At 41.0% G+C, this 18,700-nt stretch overlaps 2 protein-coding genes across 7 annotated transcripts in view; one reads left to right on the top strand and one right to left on the bottom strand.

Annotated features, from left to right (window-relative positions):
* Nucleotides 1–2,208: 2,208 nt before the first annotated feature.
* vps26c (VPS26 endosomal protein sorting factor C) lies at nt 2,209–6,093 on the top strand. 3 transcript variants are annotated; one of them, XM_047017145.1, is made up of 9 exons: nt 2,303–2,410; nt 2,948–3,002; nt 3,136–3,279; nt 3,543–3,692; nt 4,450–4,530; nt 4,728–4,802; nt 4,902–5,052; nt 5,254–5,406; nt 5,613–6,093. In XM_047017145.1, exons 3-9 carry the CDS (start codon nt 3,205–3,207, stop codon nt 5,693–5,695), a joined length of 768 nt encoding a protein of 255 aa, XP_046873101.1. In that variant the 5' UTR covers nt 2,303–2,410; nt 2,948–3,002; nt 3,136–3,204; the 3' UTR covers nt 5,696–6,093. The 3 variants fall into 3 exon arrangements, with proteins under 3 accessions (XP_046873099.1, XP_046873100.1, XP_046873101.1); XM_047017143.1 differs by lacking the exon at nt 2,948–3,002 and having other exon boundaries at nt 2,209–2,410; XM_047017144.1 differs by lacking the exon at nt 2,948–3,002 and having other exon boundaries at nt 2,243–2,410; nt 4,728–4,793.
* Nucleotides 6,094–6,159: 66 nt separating this feature from the next.
* ttc3 (tetratricopeptide repeat domain 3) overlaps nt 6,160–18,700 on the bottom strand; it is an 82,765-nt gene continuing 70,224 nt past the window's right edge. For 3 of the 4 annotated variants that reach the window (XM_047017119.1, XM_047017122.1, XM_047017121.1), the window contains exons 42-44: nt 18,354–18,664; nt 18,041–18,167; nt 7,361–8,751 (exon numbers count right to left, since the gene is read on the bottom strand). In XM_047017119.1, coding sequence (XP_046873075.1) covers nt 8,236–8,751; nt 18,041–18,167; nt 18,354–18,664 — 954 coding nt within the window. In that variant the 3' untranslated portion in view covers nt 7,361–8,235. The other variant, XM_047017123.1, reaches the window with a different exon arrangement.

Here is an 18,700-nt window from a genome sequence, read left to right as displayed (position 1 = left end):
GTACTAACCAGTGTTGATGTGCAGGTGTTTGTCCATAGTCTATGGCTGTGTCTACTACCGCGCACATTAGGAAATACACTGCAATACAGTGCACTCCGTCGCTGATAAGTGCTGTCTGAAATGGAACACTTACGTTTAACACTTGGCGGAAGTGACAGACGCAAATCTGCTTGAGACACCCGCGAAACCTGCCAAAATGAACGCGCTTCTCCACCCAAAGTGGAAAAAGCCATAGACATCGTAAAGAGTAGACGCCGCATCGACCGCTACTGCCTACTGGCGCTGACGAGCCGTGGGGCCGCCATCTTGGAAAGGTCAACCCCTCCACTCAGTGTAATCTGTTTGGCTGGGGCAATGAGCTGTGAGCCATTTAATTAATCATACGGAACTGAATATCGAACTGATTTTCACGCGGTTTGCTTTACTGCAAAGGTCATACATGTAGCTATGATACAGGACATGGTTACTCTTTTCACAAAATAAAACCAATAGTAGGCTATGTTATGTTTAATTTTACTTGTGAAAAGTAATCCCCCGAGCTCTATTTGCGATTGTCCGCCAATTTGAGCAGGAATATGCTGCACAGTGCTGATATCTTGTATATTCTGATGCTAAGCAACTAGGAATTTTCCCTTTCCAAGATGGCGGCCGCATTTCTCGCGCCCAGCAGCCAATGCGTCGTCTGCTCTTTATTATAGGCGCGTTCGACATCGACTGCGGCTGCATGAAACGACCAGCGAGAGTAGCCGCTTGCAGTCGAGGAGGAGTAAAAAACGGCTCTGTGAAGTTGGACATTTCAGCTTCTCGTGGTTTGCTGCGTTGACGTCAGTCACGGCCGATTAAGCGCTCTTTGCTTACTTTACTTTATTTATAATTAAGCGTAGTATTTCCGTTAGTGAAGAGGTGTAGTAAAACCCTTTCTTCCATACATTTTTGATTCAATTCAACTGTTTGGTCCGGATTTGAGCATTGGCGAAACTGAAGGTGTCAGAATAACTACAAAACACTCGTCAAAGTTGTCGTGTGTGAGTCTGACCAATCATGAAATAGCTGTGTCGTCACTAGAACCCGTGCAGTTGCTCTTGAGAAAATGCGCTTGGCTACACAGCCAGCAGTTCTCGAATCGATCTCACGGTACTTTGATTGCTACGTCATAGTGACCTAGCTTCGGCGCCGTCTGAAGTTGGACAAAAAGTCGAACCAGAATAAGTGTCTGGTTGTACCAGAGAATGTCTAATAAAGAGAGAACTCCCACTCTCGGGAAACGTCCGGGTCCTGAACTGGTTGCAGTTCCACTCAAGTTCCATATGAGGGCGCTAACGGTCGAGTGCAGAATGAATGGAGGTCTATGGAGCTATAACCCTCAAAATTCACTTTTCTCAGGATATAATTTTTTGTCTGGTAATTTGAATTCTGAATTCGAAAGGGGAGGCAAAAAAAATACACACCGCGGGGTGTTGGATTTTTTAAAGTCGCCTTTCTATTTAAAAAAAAACCTTTGAAAATGGCATTGACGTCATACACAACGTACAACCAGAGCTACTGCTTGAAGGCAAGCTCTGGTTACTTCCACTTTTCTCTCGAGGCATCGACAACACAGCTGACAGGTTAGGCTCTCCCTGTCAATACACATGCTAGAAATAGTTTTGGCTTGCTAATGTTGTTGCTAATGTTGCTAATGCTCTGACATTCTGGTTCTGCTTCGGATGCCATCAAGCGGGATCTCTGGTCGTAGTCAGTCCTTCACTAACCAATCAGCATTCGTTATCAGAATGCTAGCGTGTTATGGGCCACAACGACTTACCATGTAAGAAATCGAAAGGACATAAGTACTCGTTCATTCAACTTTTGACTTGTAATCTATGTTGAACATGCAAAAACTACAATCAAATCTGAGATTTATCAACAACAATTAGGCGAAAGAGACAAATGTAGCCGTTTAGCTCCAAAGACTCCCATTCATTTTGCACTCGACCACAATCACTCCCAGTGGAACTCTGGTGGAACTGCAACAAAATTCGGTACAATGGGGCTTAATAGGGAGTGGGCAGGCTCTCCTTAAACAGGCTCTGGTTGTAGGCCTACACTGTTTTCTTTGGACTGTTTGCAGTGCGCCATCGGGGTACTTTCAGTGCACTGAATTCTGCTGGTTTTGTGAGTGAAGCGCCCTAAACACTGAAAGTCAGTGCTCGAAATGCACGGTAGTAGACACAGCTTGTGTTTGTCCAGTAAAGCAGGCTTCAGTGAGTTTGGATTAATTGTCACGTGACAATTTGTCATATGATCGTAGCAAGGAAGTATCGTTGCTAGGGAAGAAGGAAAAGGATTGTCCTACGATATCTAAACCTTAAAGATGAGTGCTAGTTTGGATATTAGACTGAAAAGAGCTAACAAAGTTTATTACGAGGGGGTAAGAGAGCATTCGATTAAAACTATTAACGTGAACTGATTATTCAGCTATAAAAATAAGGAAAAAATTCTAGTTAGGAACTTCTTAATCGCTGTCTTGCAGATACTGTACTAGGCTAATGCTGCAGTAATACCTAATACTATTAGTGTGCATGCTTGTTGTTGTCACACTCACAGTGGCATTGTCTTCGGCGTTTAGCTAGCTAGCTGACCAACTACCTTGTAACGCCGATGTTCATATTTTTCACTACGTACAAATTAATCTAATATCGTATTTAAATCTTAAATGTTGTCCTTGCTAGCTCTACTGACAAGTAGCAAAAAAAAAATCAACTACAGTACCTAAAGCTAGCCTAACGTTGAACAGCCTGCAGGAATTGTCGCTCAAAACTGTTTCTTCATCTTATTTTTTCAGAAGGCTATTGATTATTTCCGACTGATTTTACGTATAAGGCAACACTTTCTACAAATGCGATGACAGTACAGTTTGTCATTCTCTCAAGTATATATGCAGATTTGGTTTTTTACTCCCTCCTAGTGGGCATCTAGGTGAATGCACCGCAGTCAGCCGCTGTCTCTCCAATAATGAGCAGGTCGTTAATTTCCCTTTTGTGGGGTTATTGGGGCAAATGCGTTGTAGCCAATCAAGTAACACATCACCATACAAAGAAATAGCTACATTTCATAACCATAGCTTCTCCATGTGTTGTGTGTCATCCTTGGCAGGAGGTCCTAGCAGGTGTGGTGGTGTTGGTGAGTAAAGAGGCAGTGCAGCACCAGGGTATCTCTCTCACCATGGAGGGCCTGGTCAACTTACAGCTCAGCTCCAAGAGTGTAGGAGTCTTTGAGGCCTTCTATAACTCTGTCAAGGTAAGGACTTAATGGTATACTTAGCCACTGTTCGCTAGTTGAAACTGTGCTCTTTCTTGTGACAATATTATTAAGTTGATCTAATTTATTATAAATGTGTCAAGTCCTTTTATTGGCCTTGCTCAAAGTTGTGCCATTAACATGCAAACATGCTGCTTGTGTTGTTGGATTGTATTACTGGCTGTTTCTGTGTTGGTGGGGGTTGCTGCATAGAAGCACATAATACATGGTGTCACACTGACAGATGTTGTGTATTTATATAGCCCATTCAACTGATCACCAGCAACATTGAAGTGGTAAAACCAGGCAAGATTCCGGGAGGCAAGACAGAGATTCCCTTTGAGTTCCCCCTCCACACAAAGGGTAACAAAGTTCTATATGAGACCTACCATGGCGTTTTTGTCAACATTCAGGTAAAGTCTGTGAGACCATAACCTTCGAGCTTTAATATACATTCAATGTCATGTTTCTTTCTCCTTGGCTTTCTCCATGGTTAGGCAAGGGCCTGACTAACATTCACACACACTACTGTGGTGCACACCACACCATTTGGTTACATATGTTGGACAGGAGGGGGTAATGTTTCACACCACTGTTTTCTGGGTGTGTGTCCTTGTGTGTGTGTGTGTGTGTGTGTGTGTGCATGGACGAGACCTTCATCAGCAGATGTTATTTCCAAAGCTAAGTCTGAGAACTTAACAGGGCTATTTTGTTGTCATGCCATCTGGCGAACAACTAAACAGTGATTGTAACCCTTGCTTTATCTGTGGCTAAATTGAGCTATTAAGGGTGTAATTATAGACATTTCCTGTGTTCCATTTGAGCTTTCTTTGAAATACCTCAGAGAAATTGTAGAGAAAGCAGTCGACCAATTGGTGAAAATTAATTTAAAAAAATTACCCTAACTGCAGTATTTCTGAAGAGATCTGTAATGTTTCTATCTTCTTCAAAGAAGGATTATTCGATTGTTGCCTTCCTACCAGTAGCTCCAAAAGGGAAAATGGAAGCCATGTTTTTGCTCCCAGTCAAGATGAAAGGGACTTAGACAAATAAAATAAACCTAAATAAATGAGACCAGCGATATATTATCATCCTTAAAATTAAAATGTCTTTGGGATTTGATCTGCCAAAAGAATAGCCATGCTCATGTATTACCATCCTGTTCTCCAGTATACCCTGCGCTGTGACATGAAAAGATCCTTGTTGGCCAAAGATCTTACCAAGACCTGTGAGTTTATGGTGCACTGTCAGGTAAGCTCAACTTGTTTGTCAGTATGTGAGTCAAATGTTAATTGCAGTAGGCTTCAGTGTTTCTTCTAATAAGTTACAGTATGTTATGTTTTACACAATACAGCAAACAATGCAGTTTGTAGGCAACAGTGTACTGTATAATCGTAAAATAAATCCTATTTCCTTGTTATAACATAGTCCTTGTGTCGTTTCTCTAGCCACAGAAAGCCAAGATAGTCCCCACACCTGTAGAGTTCACCATCACTCCTGAGACTTTGCTGAATGTACGCGAGGTACCCAGGAATCCTCTCCAGTCATATCAACATCTTTAAAATTTGTGATGGCTTTAGCAAAGTCACTAGCCGTTTCCCAACGTTTTGTCTCTTTTCCAGCGGAGTTCACTGCCTATGTTCCTTATTCGGGGCAACCTCGACGCCACCAACTGTGTGATCACTCAGCCCCTGACTGGAGAGCTGCTGGTGGAGAGCTCAGACGTAGCCATCAAGAGCATGGAGCTCCAGCTGGTACGGGTAGAGACCTGTGGTGAGCCCCATGCTGCCAACCTGGACACACTGCCTCCTGAATCTGTGGATGCACCCTCACTACCAGCACGTTCTTTCTTTATAAAAGTTTATTTTAAAGAGACATAGGTACCAACGTAAATCTCCTGTGAAAATAAGGGTTTAGTATCGCACATTCTTGTTCCGTGAATTCTATTGGTTGTAGAAAATGACTGTACTCTAGGCTGTGCCGAGGGTTACGCCAGGGACGCCACAGAGATCCAGAACATCCAGATAGCAGAAGGCGATGTCTGCCACGGTCTCCCCATTCCAATCTATATGGTGTTCCCCCGGCTCTTCACCTGCCCCACCCTGGAGACCACCAACTTCAAAGTTGGTGAGTACAAGCCTCCACCGGCATTTCCAGAATTAGGGGCATATGAACATTTAATTGAGAAAACAATGTGTTAATCACAACACGGTGTCTTCTGAATAGACGTTTATACACACAACTATACTTTGAATAGTTGTATATATTCCATAATTTGTATGTCCTGTTTACTTTCCTTACACGTTAATGTGTAATGTACTCTCCTCCTATAGAGTTTGAGGTGAACGTGGTGATCGTACTCCACGATGACCACCTGATCACGGAAAACTTCCCTCTCAAGCTGTGTCGGCTGTAAAACCATCCACAAGCTAAATGGAGTGGATAACACCGGAAGCTTAACACAGGACAGTGCCTTCAGTGTGCTTAGATACAGATTGGACTACGGACTGTAAACTAGAGACCACTGAGGTACTAGCTGGACATCAACCATATCTGAAATGCAAAGCATACATGGAGGACACCGTCTGAAGGACTTGCACCATCACACCTTTGACATCAAGACCTGCACTGAGTCTGTCCCATTATGTGGAATGTTTGTTGAATAACTTTTTACGGCAAATAATGTTTAACAGCAGCAACTAATCAAGTAAATATTATCAAAAAAGATTGATACCTGTATGTTTGTGTGTTTTACATGTTACGCCTGAGCTGAATGCAGCAACAATGAAGAATAACATAATATTGGTAAAATCCTGCTGGTGTACCCTACTTTGTGTTATAGTCTACGGCTCTGGTGAACTTCACAAAAGTTGAATCATACACAATTAAGTTTTTAATTAAAAATGAATTTGAATGTGAATATAAAACAGATTACAATGAGAAAAAAAAAAAAAGCCAGCCTGAAACATTAATTTTCTAAAAGCTTACTTTAGTCTGGTAGCATTTTCTCAAATACCCAAAACTTAGTACAAAGTAACTAGTCAAACTTTATTACCTTTAGCATAATAGAATTAAGACTTTGAAAGTGGGAACAAATCTTGATGAAAGGATAATAAACAATGCCTTTGGTCCAAATTTGTTTATGTGCAACAAGCATGAGTAAAAAAAAATATGAAAAAAAGTACTGGTTGTTAGAAGGGACTCCAGTGAACAGAATGTTGAGAATAAGGATTTTCTCGATTAGTTCCAGTATTGGAGAGCTTGGAGGGCAGAGGCAGAGCGACTGGTTCAGGAGAAGGGAGTGTGGCCTCTGCGTAGCCTGCCAGGAAGACTTGGGAAGTCTTCAGGCAGGAGGGCATGCTCTCTGCAGGTGGGGCAGGTGCTCTGCTCCTTCAGCCAAGACTTGATACACTGGAGGGACAGAACATGAACCATGAGAAGAGTGAGGACAGACCCTCAGCTCAGACACGAGCGTGACAGGCGTCTTGCTTGAGGTGATTTAATGTATGTTTGTGTTGAGGCAGAGCCTCCGAACAGGCCTGAGATCCAGTCTTACATGTCTGTGGAAGCTGTGTCTGCACTCCAGCACACACATGTTCTCCTGGGTCATGTCATCGTGACATATGATACACGGGTCCTCCATGTTCAGCTATACAGCAAACACCAACACACATCAATCAATACAAACAATCCTCTTCAACAAGGAGTTAAAAATCCATATTTCAGTCTCCTGTTGGAAAATTCTTAATTTAAGGCACTATTCCATAATTGAGAAAATAATTTATTAAATGGGGATAGGTGTCCTGCTGCCTAAACACATCAAATTGTTTCTTGTTAAAGAAAGGGATGAAGAATGGATGTAACACAAATCAACGTTGACGTATTAACGATGCCTGACAGGCTGTGCCCAGCGTCTACCCACCGCCTTGGACTGCTGATGTCCGTGTGAGCCCAGGCTCTTCCAGACGGGGGGAGGGGTGTCTGCGGAGGGGGCTGGCGCGGGGGAAGCTGAGCTCAGGGTCGTCACACCCAGGGCCTGCCCCCCGAGGAGGTTGCCACCATCACCACTCACATCCTGGGCAGAGGGGTTAGTAAAACACAGGAGGCTAAGCCGAATGCAGTGTGTGTACGTATCCAAACATACAAAAAAAAGGAAGGGACGACATTTCAATTTGATGGATGAGTCAGATGACCAGTTACAGAGTGTGTGTGTGAGTGAGTGTGTGCAGTGTTTCCCACAGAATCTGATTCTATTTGTGGTGGTGGGCAGGGGCGGAGACAGATGTTGTTAACATTAGGGGCTTAGCCCAAACCTAGGTCCTAGTATCTTTTTGATGTAAGTGTAAATAGAGACCTCAACAAGTAATGTGAGCTTGCACAAGCAAAAAAAATTTAGCATGAATTTGAGCGAAAAAAAGGCTTTATGTAATTATATTACATAAAGTATTATATTTAACTTAAATGTATCAGTTTTTCACAAATTTGTGCACAGAATTATGATACTAAGGCCCAATCCCAATGTCCCCCCTAAACCCTAACAGGGCGTTCACACGGCAGTGACGCGAATCGCTTGCCATCGCTCGCCTTCCCACAGTGCACCACGCTCGGGGGTGTGTCAGACAGATTAATGCAGTGCTGTAGTTCTCTAAAGTCACAGTTGTAATTCGTATAACGTCATGACAAAGTGTCCGAAAAATCCGATACGCTTTAAAGATCTGACATGATCTTATCTACTGCACACAATAGGTTATTTTTTTCTACACTTTTTTCGGGCCGAGTGAAAGATGAAATGCCACCCGCACTCTAGGTAACCGGTCTTGCCGGCTGGAATAATAATTGTAATAATTAAAATTTCTGAAAGCTAACTAGCACAAGTAATTTTTCCAGTAACATTGTAAATAATTGTATGCACAAACCCTGTATTCAGAACCAACAAATTTAATTCCCTCCCGCTCTTTATCCTATTTTTGTATGGGAATACATTGGTATAAACAGAGTGTGTTCATAAATGTTAACAGAGGCATCCCGAAACATTTCCCAGTCTGTTGTTTGAAAACAGTCACGTAGTGCCTCATCTGACTGCTCTGTCCAGCTCTGTATTGAGCGAATCACAGGCTTTTCACGTTTCAGCTTCTGCCTATAGCATGGTAGTAGGAGAACAGAGGAATGATCCGATTTTACGAAGGCAGGGCGGGGGCGGGTTTTGTAGGCGTGATCCAGGATGTTTTCACCTCGAGTTGGAAAGTTAACGTGTTGGTGGTACTTCAGTAAAACTTTCCTGAGGTTGGCTTTGTTGAAGTCGCCTGCCACAATGAATGCAGCCTCTGGGTGTACAGTTTCCTGCCGATCGATGATTTCATACAGGTCATGCTGTCGTTTCCTTAATTTCACCAGGGTCCTGGCTCGTCTCCCCCTTTTCCTCCGGCGGCGTCTTTTCACGGGTATCCAGGGTAAACAGCCAGGTAAACAACTCTGGTAACAAACGGCGTGAAAGTCCCAAGATGCATTTGTAATTTGTAAATTCAGCCTGATATTCAGTAAAGCCTCTCTGTCGTACGTGATTAGCGCTTGACACGTTGTTAATACATTAATAACTTTATAAAGATGGAAAAGGTGTAGAGGACACTGAGCTGCGGCAGACATATCTCCGGCGCAGATGTCACGCTCCATTGCAACACCAGTGCCCAGTAGCAGCGCTACGTTTCCGCCATTTTGGAGTGAAAGCGACTCGGCAGTCCACTAGTTTGCTGTCGCTTTTGGCAATATCAGCTGCTTTATATATATATATAAAAAAAAAAATGAATGACGACAACACTGAATAACGTGTTGATATAACTGAATCACTAGACTAGTGATCATCAAATCCCTTATAACAGTTTCTTTTTTTCCAGAAAAAGTTTGTTTTTGAAATTCTTTAAAGAGCATTTTCTATTGTGCTGATTTGGCTGTGAGATCCGCTGATTTTGGGTGTCCAAGAAATGATGGATTATGATTAGTGGTGGGCCGTTATCGGCGTTAACGTGCTGCGTTAACTTGAAACTCTTGTCGGGCGATATTTTGTTGTTGTTGCCGTTAATTTATTCTCAAAGTTGGGAGCTGGGTCTATACTACGCAAGCTGTGATGACTTTCACCTTGATATTTTAGCGCGGATGTATACCTAACAGAATTGGGTACTGAATTAGGGGGCGAGAACGAGTCTTCGAACCCGTGTGTATGCCCTGTGAATGAAATTATCACATCAAACGTGACGTGCTAACATGGATGCAGCTATGAAGCTGCCTGGTTTGCTTCAGGGAAAATGTAGTTTTAAGAAGCTTCCCAATGGAAACCTCGACAAGACTAAGGTTGTTTGCACCTTGTGCTGTGCGGAATTAGTTTACTGTAGGAGTTTTTCCAGTCTCAAATACCACCTAATGCGGAAGATGCCGGGCCAAGCACTGATGTAGCGCAGGGGAAGACTCGTCGTCAAACTACTATGTTTAAGTGCAACCGAGGCAAGCCCGTCAGCACAGCTCTATCAGCCGAGCTAACTAATCTAATAAACAGTTAATAAACACAAGTTCATGTTATTGAACATAATTTATTTTCATCACCAATTATCATAGTAGAACAGCTTTCTCAAGCAGTTTGTGATGCATTTTGGAAACAGGAGATGAGCCGCTGGTCTAATGCGCCACCTGGCTTGAGAAACCCGTTCTCAAAGACTTAATTTTAGTCATTATTTGGGTAGCACACAAACTGTGAATGCCTTCGGCGGAATTCAAATGAGCCATTTTAATTTAGATTAATGCCAAGATTACTAGGGCTGTCCCCGATTAAGATTTTCTTTGGTCGGCCAAAACTCGACTAAAACGTCTGAAAATCGACTAATCGAACTTTGAAAAGGTAAATTTTTAAATATAAAACGTACAAACATTTTCTCAATCTGACTCAATGGCTGCTGGACATTGCAGATTCAGCCGCTAATAGCCTACTAATAACAAGACTTTGTCTAGAAGATAATGTCATTCGATTTGGATGTGATTCTTATAATAGGCATATTCCTTTTTCAACCCAGCGCGTTAGCATGAGTGAAGTAGGGCTAGACCAACTTACGTTTTTCAGATGGTAGGCTACATTATTTTCGACGACGAACTATGAATGCCAATTGTGCTCGTGCCGTGTGCAAAATACCAAAACAAAGCGCCGAATAACAAAAGGGAAAACAGTAACACCTTTTCTTTTAAATGTATATATTTTTTGAGTTGGTTTATTTGTTTTAAATAATATAATCTACAATTTCAGTTGAACATTTCGTTGATTCAGCAATGATGACACAAGCGGGAATCAGTAATCACACGGGCATATGGCAGCTCGACTAAAACAATCTTAGTCGACCAAGAGTATATCGACCAGAAAATCGACTAGTCGACCAAGTGGGGACAGCCCTAAAGATAACAGTGAGATTAATCTAGATTTTAAAAAATAATCTATGCCCACCACTAATTCTGATCTGTATCAAGAGTCTAGCCATGTACAGGGCTCGACATCTTCCGAATCGGTGATCACGCCGGCGCGATCAAGCGCAGGTCGGCTTTAGGACCGCGCAGCATGAAAACCAAGTGAAGCAGAGGGCTGCCGTCGATTTCATGCGGATGTGCAGACCTGAGGCTACGTTTGAGTGTTTGATTTTTGTAAATCCGCCAAGTAAAACTTAAGATATGATCATTTCAATTTCATGAAAAAAGTGCGTCAAAGAATTGGCTCTTTTATGCGCTCGGTGCATTTATTTGAATATTTTTCTCGTTTTTTGTCCAAAAATGAAACGGAGAAAAACGGTGGATTCTGCTGACTCATAACTTTAGGATGCAGGAGAAAGCGAGAGGACAAAGAGACGTCTACGAAAAAACGAATTAGGTTTATTATGACTAGTTTTCGAAGTATTTAGTAATTTTGGGGCGATTTTGAGTAGTTTAGTTATACATTTGGACTTATTTGAGGGGGAAATGAGGCGGACACGCTGTCTAACATGCCGTCAACTTGTTATTTCAACCGAAGAGCAAAATATATAAATAGACGACCAAGATTTTTTTGTTTACAACAAGAGGTGTGAATTTTTTTTATTGCTTTCATTTATCTTATTATATTATTCTATTCTACCTCACTGTAGTACAAATGCCTCAGAACATCTTGATTTTTGAATCTTTAAAAAAAAATTATTGACATACAGAGAATAAAGAGCCATTGCCAGAGAGGTCAATGAGAAAGTTATAAATGAGCCAAGTCTGACATCTAGTGGCGAAAAAAAGGTAGTTCAACCCCAAAAATATGTTTAATTTTTTTCATATTTTGTACAGTTATTATTGACAAATATGAATGAATAACAGTGCATATGGATAGACTATGGAGCTAGAAAGCTGACAAAAGTATCTGAATTTGAATATGAAAGATCTGAAAGATTTGTGTGTCGAATTTCATAAAACTGAAATATTTTGCTGTTGAATATATAATATCTGAATTATTTGTATGCCGAATTTAATAAAACTGAATTATTTTGATCCAAAAATACAAATTTCTAAAATTCAGATTGCAGGAATTCAGATTCTTGAAATTCAGATTCTTGAAATTCAGATTCTTGAAATTCAGATTGCTGAAATTCAGATTTAGATTTTGTCTGAACTAGGCCAAAGGTGAAACAGCTTGCCTTCACAGGGAAAAGTAGACGATTTCAGAACGACCAAACTTTACCTCAGAACTAGGGATGTCACGAGAACCGATACTTACGGTACCTTCCGATGCTAAAATAACAAAACACCGACGATGCCCATTTTTTTGAAGCACCGTAAGTACCGTGAGCGCCAATGCCAGATGTTAGCATCGGTGCTGCGCCTTCAGGAGTGTTCCAGTCGACGTTTACATTAAGAAAAACAAGATAACAACTGCTGCTTTAGCGATCGCCCCGCTTCGACTTGTTGACAAGAAAGGCAAAAAAAAGTAGTTTGCGTTTGAGGCAGATGACTGTGGCGTTATAATTAATCCACAGAAGCCATTATGCAAAAAATGCTACCGCAGTCTTCAGACCAGGGGGGAATACTTCCAATTTAGCTAAGCACCTGAAAGATCGTCATCTGGATTTGTTTAAAGAATTCAAGGCAAGTTCTGATTCAGTTCCAGAAGAGGCGCAGCACCGATCCTAACATCTGGCATCATACAAAATAAATCAATGTTCGTTGAAGTCGCGGCGAAATTCTGAATACATCCAAAGAATGCTCTTTTTCTGTTTGTTTAATCTGTCATACTAAAATACACGTTACATGATGTTTGAGATGGTGGGCACGTGTGTTACAATGGCTTATGTACATAGTTTAGGTTAGCTGTAGTTTTAACGTTAGCCCATAGCTTAGAAGGTAAACTCATGTCATGTTCATCTTGTAAGCTGAATGGCTTAATTGCACTTTATTATGTTGTGCTATGCTCTATTGCACATGTTTTGTATGTCTTTGTAGGACATTTTGCTATTTGTCAAATATTTTAAAGAAGTTCATGGTTCAAGTAGCCTACATGGAATCTTAGACAATCCTCTTTTTTTTTTTACCATGGTATCGAAATTGGCATCGAGAATCGTGTTATTTTAATGGTATTGGCACCGACTACTGAATTTTTGGTATCGTGACACCCCTACTCAGAACAAACTGAGTTGCTAGTTGAGGGAAGACCCAGATCACACATACGTATCTGGGATAGCACACATACGTCCCGATGTGTAGAAGATAAGTCGGCAAGATCTAGTATGGAGATCGTTGGCATTTGATCGAACTGACTTCCAGACGATGTGTGGACGATGAATCAAATCACACCCGGCCGCACTACAGATATCCTGTTAACCATAGATAACTCCTTATATCTATGCTGTTAAATACTATGTTCGATCTCTCAGACAGCAAATATTTCATTATCCATAACCGATCTGAAATGTCACATAGGAAATGAACATAGCCTATAGGCTGAACATTGACTTTGATAGGAATAAAGAGACAATGAAAAATATGCTTGACCATCCAAAATTGGCTATTAGCAATACAGTAGCTTGCTAGCGTGACTTGATTCAAACTGGATTTTCTGTGTGGGTATATAATTAAGAGACACAATTGAAGTTCACGATTTTATATCAGGCTGGATGTTGATACCATCAAGCTCTTAAAAGAACAACACAGAAAAAGAGAACAACGGAACATAAATATATAAGCTATAGCTTTGCCAGTTGTTCCGCGTCTTCCATCCGTCTCCGCCGCCCTCCGACTGTCCACTCACTTGGTAACAGTAACTGCCGATTTTGGCAGAGGAGAAGACACAAGTTTTTACAAGTTTCATAAGCACTTGCTCCATACTCTTCCTCCAACGAGCAACTCTTAGCTTTTGTTCTGTGGTAAAATTTGGTCAGAGAATGTCTAGATTCGGTCGTTCTGAAATCGTCTACTTTTCCCTGTGAAGGCAAGCTGTTTCACCTTTGGCCTAGTTCAGACAAAATCTGAATTTCCGCAATCTGAATTTAACAAATCTGAATTTCAGTAATCTGAATTTCAAGAATCTGAATTCGCGCAATCTGAATTTCAAGAATCTGAATTTCAAGAATCTGAATTTCAAGAATCTGATTTTTAGACATTTTTATTTCTGCATCAAAATAATTCAGTTTTGTTAAATTCGGCATACAAATAATTCAGATATTATATATTCAACAGTAAAATATTTGAGTTTAATGAAATTCGACATACAAATAATTCAGATCTTTCACATTCAAATTCAGATACTTTTGTCAGCTTTCTAGCTCCATAATAGACCTGCTCTCTTTGTAAATAGCTTGATTATATCTAAACTTTACCTTTTTATGTTCACATATACAACTTGTGCTTCAATTTCAAACTTTTGAAATGCTTGGTTGAGCATGTGTGTGTATTATAGTCAAAAAACCATATTTTTCCCACACGCAGCTTGTGTTTTTGTGTCTGTTTGGGTCCAGTATGTTGAAAAGTATGCCAAAGTGAAAAACTTAATTTAACAGGTCTTGTAGATGAGATTGTGCTGAAAAAAGATACCAAACATTGGTATGATAAACATTTCTTTATGTAGTATATCAAGGCCAAATCAAAGGTACTCAAAAACGGCCAAAATAGCTCCAGACTCCAGAGAGTTAAGGCTTGTCCGGAACAAGTGGATTTTTTGGTAGGTAGGGCAAGTCTGGAAGAGAAATGTACTTGCCCCACTGAACAAGTTAAAACTCAAAAACAAAACTAGAGAGGGTACAATTTCTGGGGAAATTGTAGGGTGTGCTTGCTTGCGTCGGTTGCAGGTGGGTCAGTTTTCCTTTTTAGTGATATTTTCAAGCATTTAGCCTATTCATATTGCATAATTCATTAAGAACACTGTTTGAAACAAGCGAACCCCTTTTGAAACAAGCTACTGTAACAACGTTGTCACTGGCAGTATTTCAGATGGAATTGCGATTCAAACAGTACCGTCTGCTAACTGAAAATAAGCCCCCCAAAACGTAAATAAGTTTGATATTAATTTAGGGAGACATGGCTAATTCAAAAGCAGTTTGCTAAAGGCAAGCTAGCTGCTGTTGCTAGCCACACTTCAATGATCGTTTGAAAGCGCCAGAAATGAGAACGTTTCTTTTGAAATAAAAGTTTAGCCATAGCTGTGGCATTGAAGACAGTAGCCTACTACTACACTGCCAGTGGGCGAGCCGAGTCTGACTCTGAGGCTAACGTCAAAACAAGACGCGTTCTCACTCAAATCCCAAGTTTTACACAAATCACAAAAATATGCTGACCAGCTGGCTTTCTTCGCAATTTGCCATATCTTTAAAACACTGCTCTCCCTTATGATGTAGAATTGACCCTGGTACGAAATTAAGAAAATACTCATCAGACGCAGATCGACAACAGCTGCCGCAATCGTCCATGGAGGCTGACGGGGATCTCGCGTAGGAAACAAATCAACGTTTTTACAGCAACCTACATTAAAATCTCACCACCTGGCTGTCTTCACAATAGTCATATCGTCATAACATTTCCCTCTTTCTGGTTTTTACGTGTGCTGACATAGTGACGTAGGCTAGCAGAGTACCCTTCATTAACAGTAGACACTTTTTGCCACAAAAACGTCATAACTTCCTAAACTCTGCAATCAGAAAAATCTGAAATCAGAACTCAGAAAGGGATTTATTCGCCATGAAAGTTTTGCTTTGGCAGGAAGGTGCATACAATAAACGTATAGGAATCTTAAATTTAAATATGTGGTCTAACTATACTAAGGACACATAGCAATAAGGACTAAGGATAACTAGCAATACTAAGTGGAATAAAATTAAAATAAAATATACAATAAAATAAAAGTTGCCATAAAATAAAATATAAGTTGACAATTTACAATATAAAATACAATAGAACGGAACGTAAATAAAAATGCTAGCAAGACAAAACCTTTGACATCTACGTTGTCTATGTAGTCCGAATATTGAGTGATCCTTAGGGGTGGGAAAATAATAAAGATTATAATAATATACTGTATATGTGAGAGAACAAAGGTTGCACCCTTGCCGAAGGCAAAGCACACCCAATACAATGCCATGTTACTTCACGTTATGTGCCACTCGTTATGTCTACTTAACCGATTTTATTTGACCGAATTCTGCATTAGCAAAACAAAAAAAGTGGCTTCATCCCAAGATCAGAGACCGTGCAGCTAATTTAACACTTCAATGGGGCTTATTAGTCTACTTGAAAGAGGAATTATTTACTGTGTCATCTCAGTTACACTATCAGGGGTGGGAAATACTGTGACTTGCTTAAGTAGGCAAATGGCGAGTAGAACATAACATTTCATAATAATTTCAGTCCATCAAGCAGCGCTGCAAGACCCAGTCAAATGTTATATAGCCTACAGCTAGCAAACTAATGTTAGCTAGCATCGACATTGGCTAACTCAACTTTGGTAGGCTATCCTCACTATTTGCAAGCTAGCTAAATGTATACTTTATCAAAAATAATTTTGTAGTCATAACAATGGATTTTGCCACTAAGTGTTGGTATTAACTGATTTTTATTTTATTTTTTATATCCCTTTCTACCCAGCAGAGGCTGATTTACCAGGGGATCCTTTAAAAGGTGTATACTTTACAGTTGAACATTAGCTGATATTTAACCGATACAAACGCTTGCTAGGTACACAGCTACCGACTATAGCTAGCTAACTTCAACACAAAAAATATATATAAAAATATAGCTACAGGCAGCAATGGCGGATTTCTCCTCAACATTGCAAACCATTTCAAAATTGACTTGACACAGACATGAATTTCCATAGCTCTTGTGGTCCCAGACTAGCATAACTGCATATGTGGCCTACACATACATACCGAATTTTAAGTCAATTGGAGTCATGGTTCATAAGAAGATATTGGTACGTTTTTCTAAATGTTCACCGTACATGGCGGACTGTATGGGTCAGCACTGTATGGTTTCCCATGATAAATAAGCATGTATTGCAAGTTTTAGACATTATGGGGTGGAAATGCCATCACTTTGAAAATTGACAATTGGGGCGTGGTCTGTAGCACCACCTAATAAGCAATGGTGGGCCATTTGTGGTATGGTAGTTCCCCATGGCCTATATTATCAATGTTTTAGGCTTTTTAGAACTTTTTACAATTGCATACAAAATCGGAAATGCAATTACACCTAGGTCCACAAGGACCTATGCTAGAAACCAAGGAGTGTGGGTGGGGGCGTGGTCAACCCACCCTTTTCAGAAAAGCTTGGGTATGTGCGTCTTACCAAGCACGTGTGTGTGAGAATGTGGAGCACGCGCGCGGAGAAGCAGAGGGAGAAAGGATTTGGGGAAAAGCCCCATTAATTAGCCAAGCATGCATATTTCAAATATTCACAATAAATTTACTTTTCATCTTACATTCAACTTTTTCTCAGATTTGTGTACTAAACATTCTCAAGGATCTTCATATGAACTTGTGATTGAATCAGTTTTTACCCGGCGGATGTGTAAATCATTATTTTAGCATTAGCAATAAATTAGATTTCCTTTATTTCAATCAATTTTGAAAATGTGAAGTAGCCTTTGCATATGGTAACATGTTATAGTGTCTTCCTTGTAACATACCAAGTTTGGTGTTGATATCTCAAAGATTTGCTGAGATATGACCCAACTTCCTGTTTGGTTGCTTTGCTGCTGATTTTCATAAACGGTTGTGAGGATCAAAATGATTTTCAATAACTTTTGTGAGGCTTGGTCTGAAGATCATCTCTGGTAATTTTGAAGAAGATTTGACAAATTGTAGGAGTAGGCTTTCTAAGGTTTTTGAAAAAAACGGAAATCGCAGAAAATCTATTAAACCAGAAATTGATGCCAGGGCGTGTTGAACTCGTCTTGATCCAGGGAATGGTACCTCATTTTTGAAAATCGGTTATACGGTTCAAAACACGTGCACGTGTAAACACAAGTCCAACTTTGACCAGTTGGTGGCGCTACTCTAGCTTCGCTGCTTGGGCACCAACAATAGGGTTCCCTCCTACTGGAGAAACCCTAATTATGTGTTACCTATAACTAGCTGGTATGTAACTATCTGTGCTGTTGTCCAGTAACTCCAGTTGGAATATTCACTCCACAACGGCGGCGTGCAACCGAAGCGTCACTTAGTGACAGTTACCAAAAAAGCATCAGAGTTTCGCCTCGTGCTTCTATACTCTTTGCAACAGGTCTTACCCGGCTGCTCTCCTGCTTGTCCAGGATGAGCTGAGCCACTCGGTTGATGACTTCCTGGTAGGATAGGAAGTTGAGGTCCCCTCCATTGGCTGTGCGCGTGTCCTGGACATACTTCATCAGAACCGGTCTGGAACAAAGTCACACAACATTACTGACACGTGCACAGCCACGCCATAAAAGGCTCTTGTTAGAGCCATAAACAATGGATCTGCTGCCATAACAGCTCTGTTTTAACTGAATTTAATTGCTTCTTATAATTCGATATTTCTTGCACGTTTATAGCTTTAGTTTATTGTGTTTGTGAGTATATTACCTGCTGAAATGAGGGAACATGTTGCCAAGGCGCTCCAGGATCTTGTCAAACACAGTGGGCTGAGGGGCTTGGTGCCAGGGTCCCTGGTTGGGCAGGCTGGCCTGGGCGTGGTGCTGGGCCTGCCTGCTCTGGCTGCTGCTGGCTAAAGCTCCAGCTCCATCCGGCTGCTCCCCAGGAGCCGGAGACTGGACAGCAGGCGTTCTGGGGGGGCCCTGATGGGGGTACATGGGTCCCCTGATGGGTACGGGCCCACCGTAATAAAGATGTGGGATCAGCTGATGGGGAGGTAGCTGCTGGGTGGGATGCAGCAACTGTTGATAGAGCGACAAGAGCGACAAATTGAACGC

This window comes from Hypomesus transpacificus, unplaced genomic scaffold (assembly GCF_021917145.1).
Source record: "Hypomesus transpacificus isolate Combined female unplaced genomic scaffold, fHypTra1 scaffold_48, whole genome shotgun sequence".
Taxonomy (NCBI): Eukaryota; Metazoa; Chordata; class Actinopteri; order Osmeriformes; family Osmeridae; genus Hypomesus; species Hypomesus transpacificus.
Note: the sequence above shows the minus strand (reverse complement) of the source record. Positions and strands in the feature narration are given on the sequence as shown.

What these genes read in the sequence shown, in the direction of transcription:
- vps26c (XM_047017143.1), top strand. Translation starts at nt 2,354, where the DNA reads ATGAGTGCTAGTTTGGATATTAGACTGAAAAGAGCTAACAAAGTTTAT. An exon ending in AGTTTATGGTGCACTGTCAG is followed by an intron (nt 4,531 to 4,727) that starts GTAAGCTCAACT and finishes TCGTTTCTCTAG; the next exon opens with CCACAGAAAGCCAAGATAGT. An exon ending in CTTTGCTGAATGTACGCGAG is followed by an intron (nt 4,803 to 4,901) that starts GTACCCAGGAAT and finishes TCTCTTTTCCAG; the next exon opens with CGGAGTTCACTGCCTATGTT.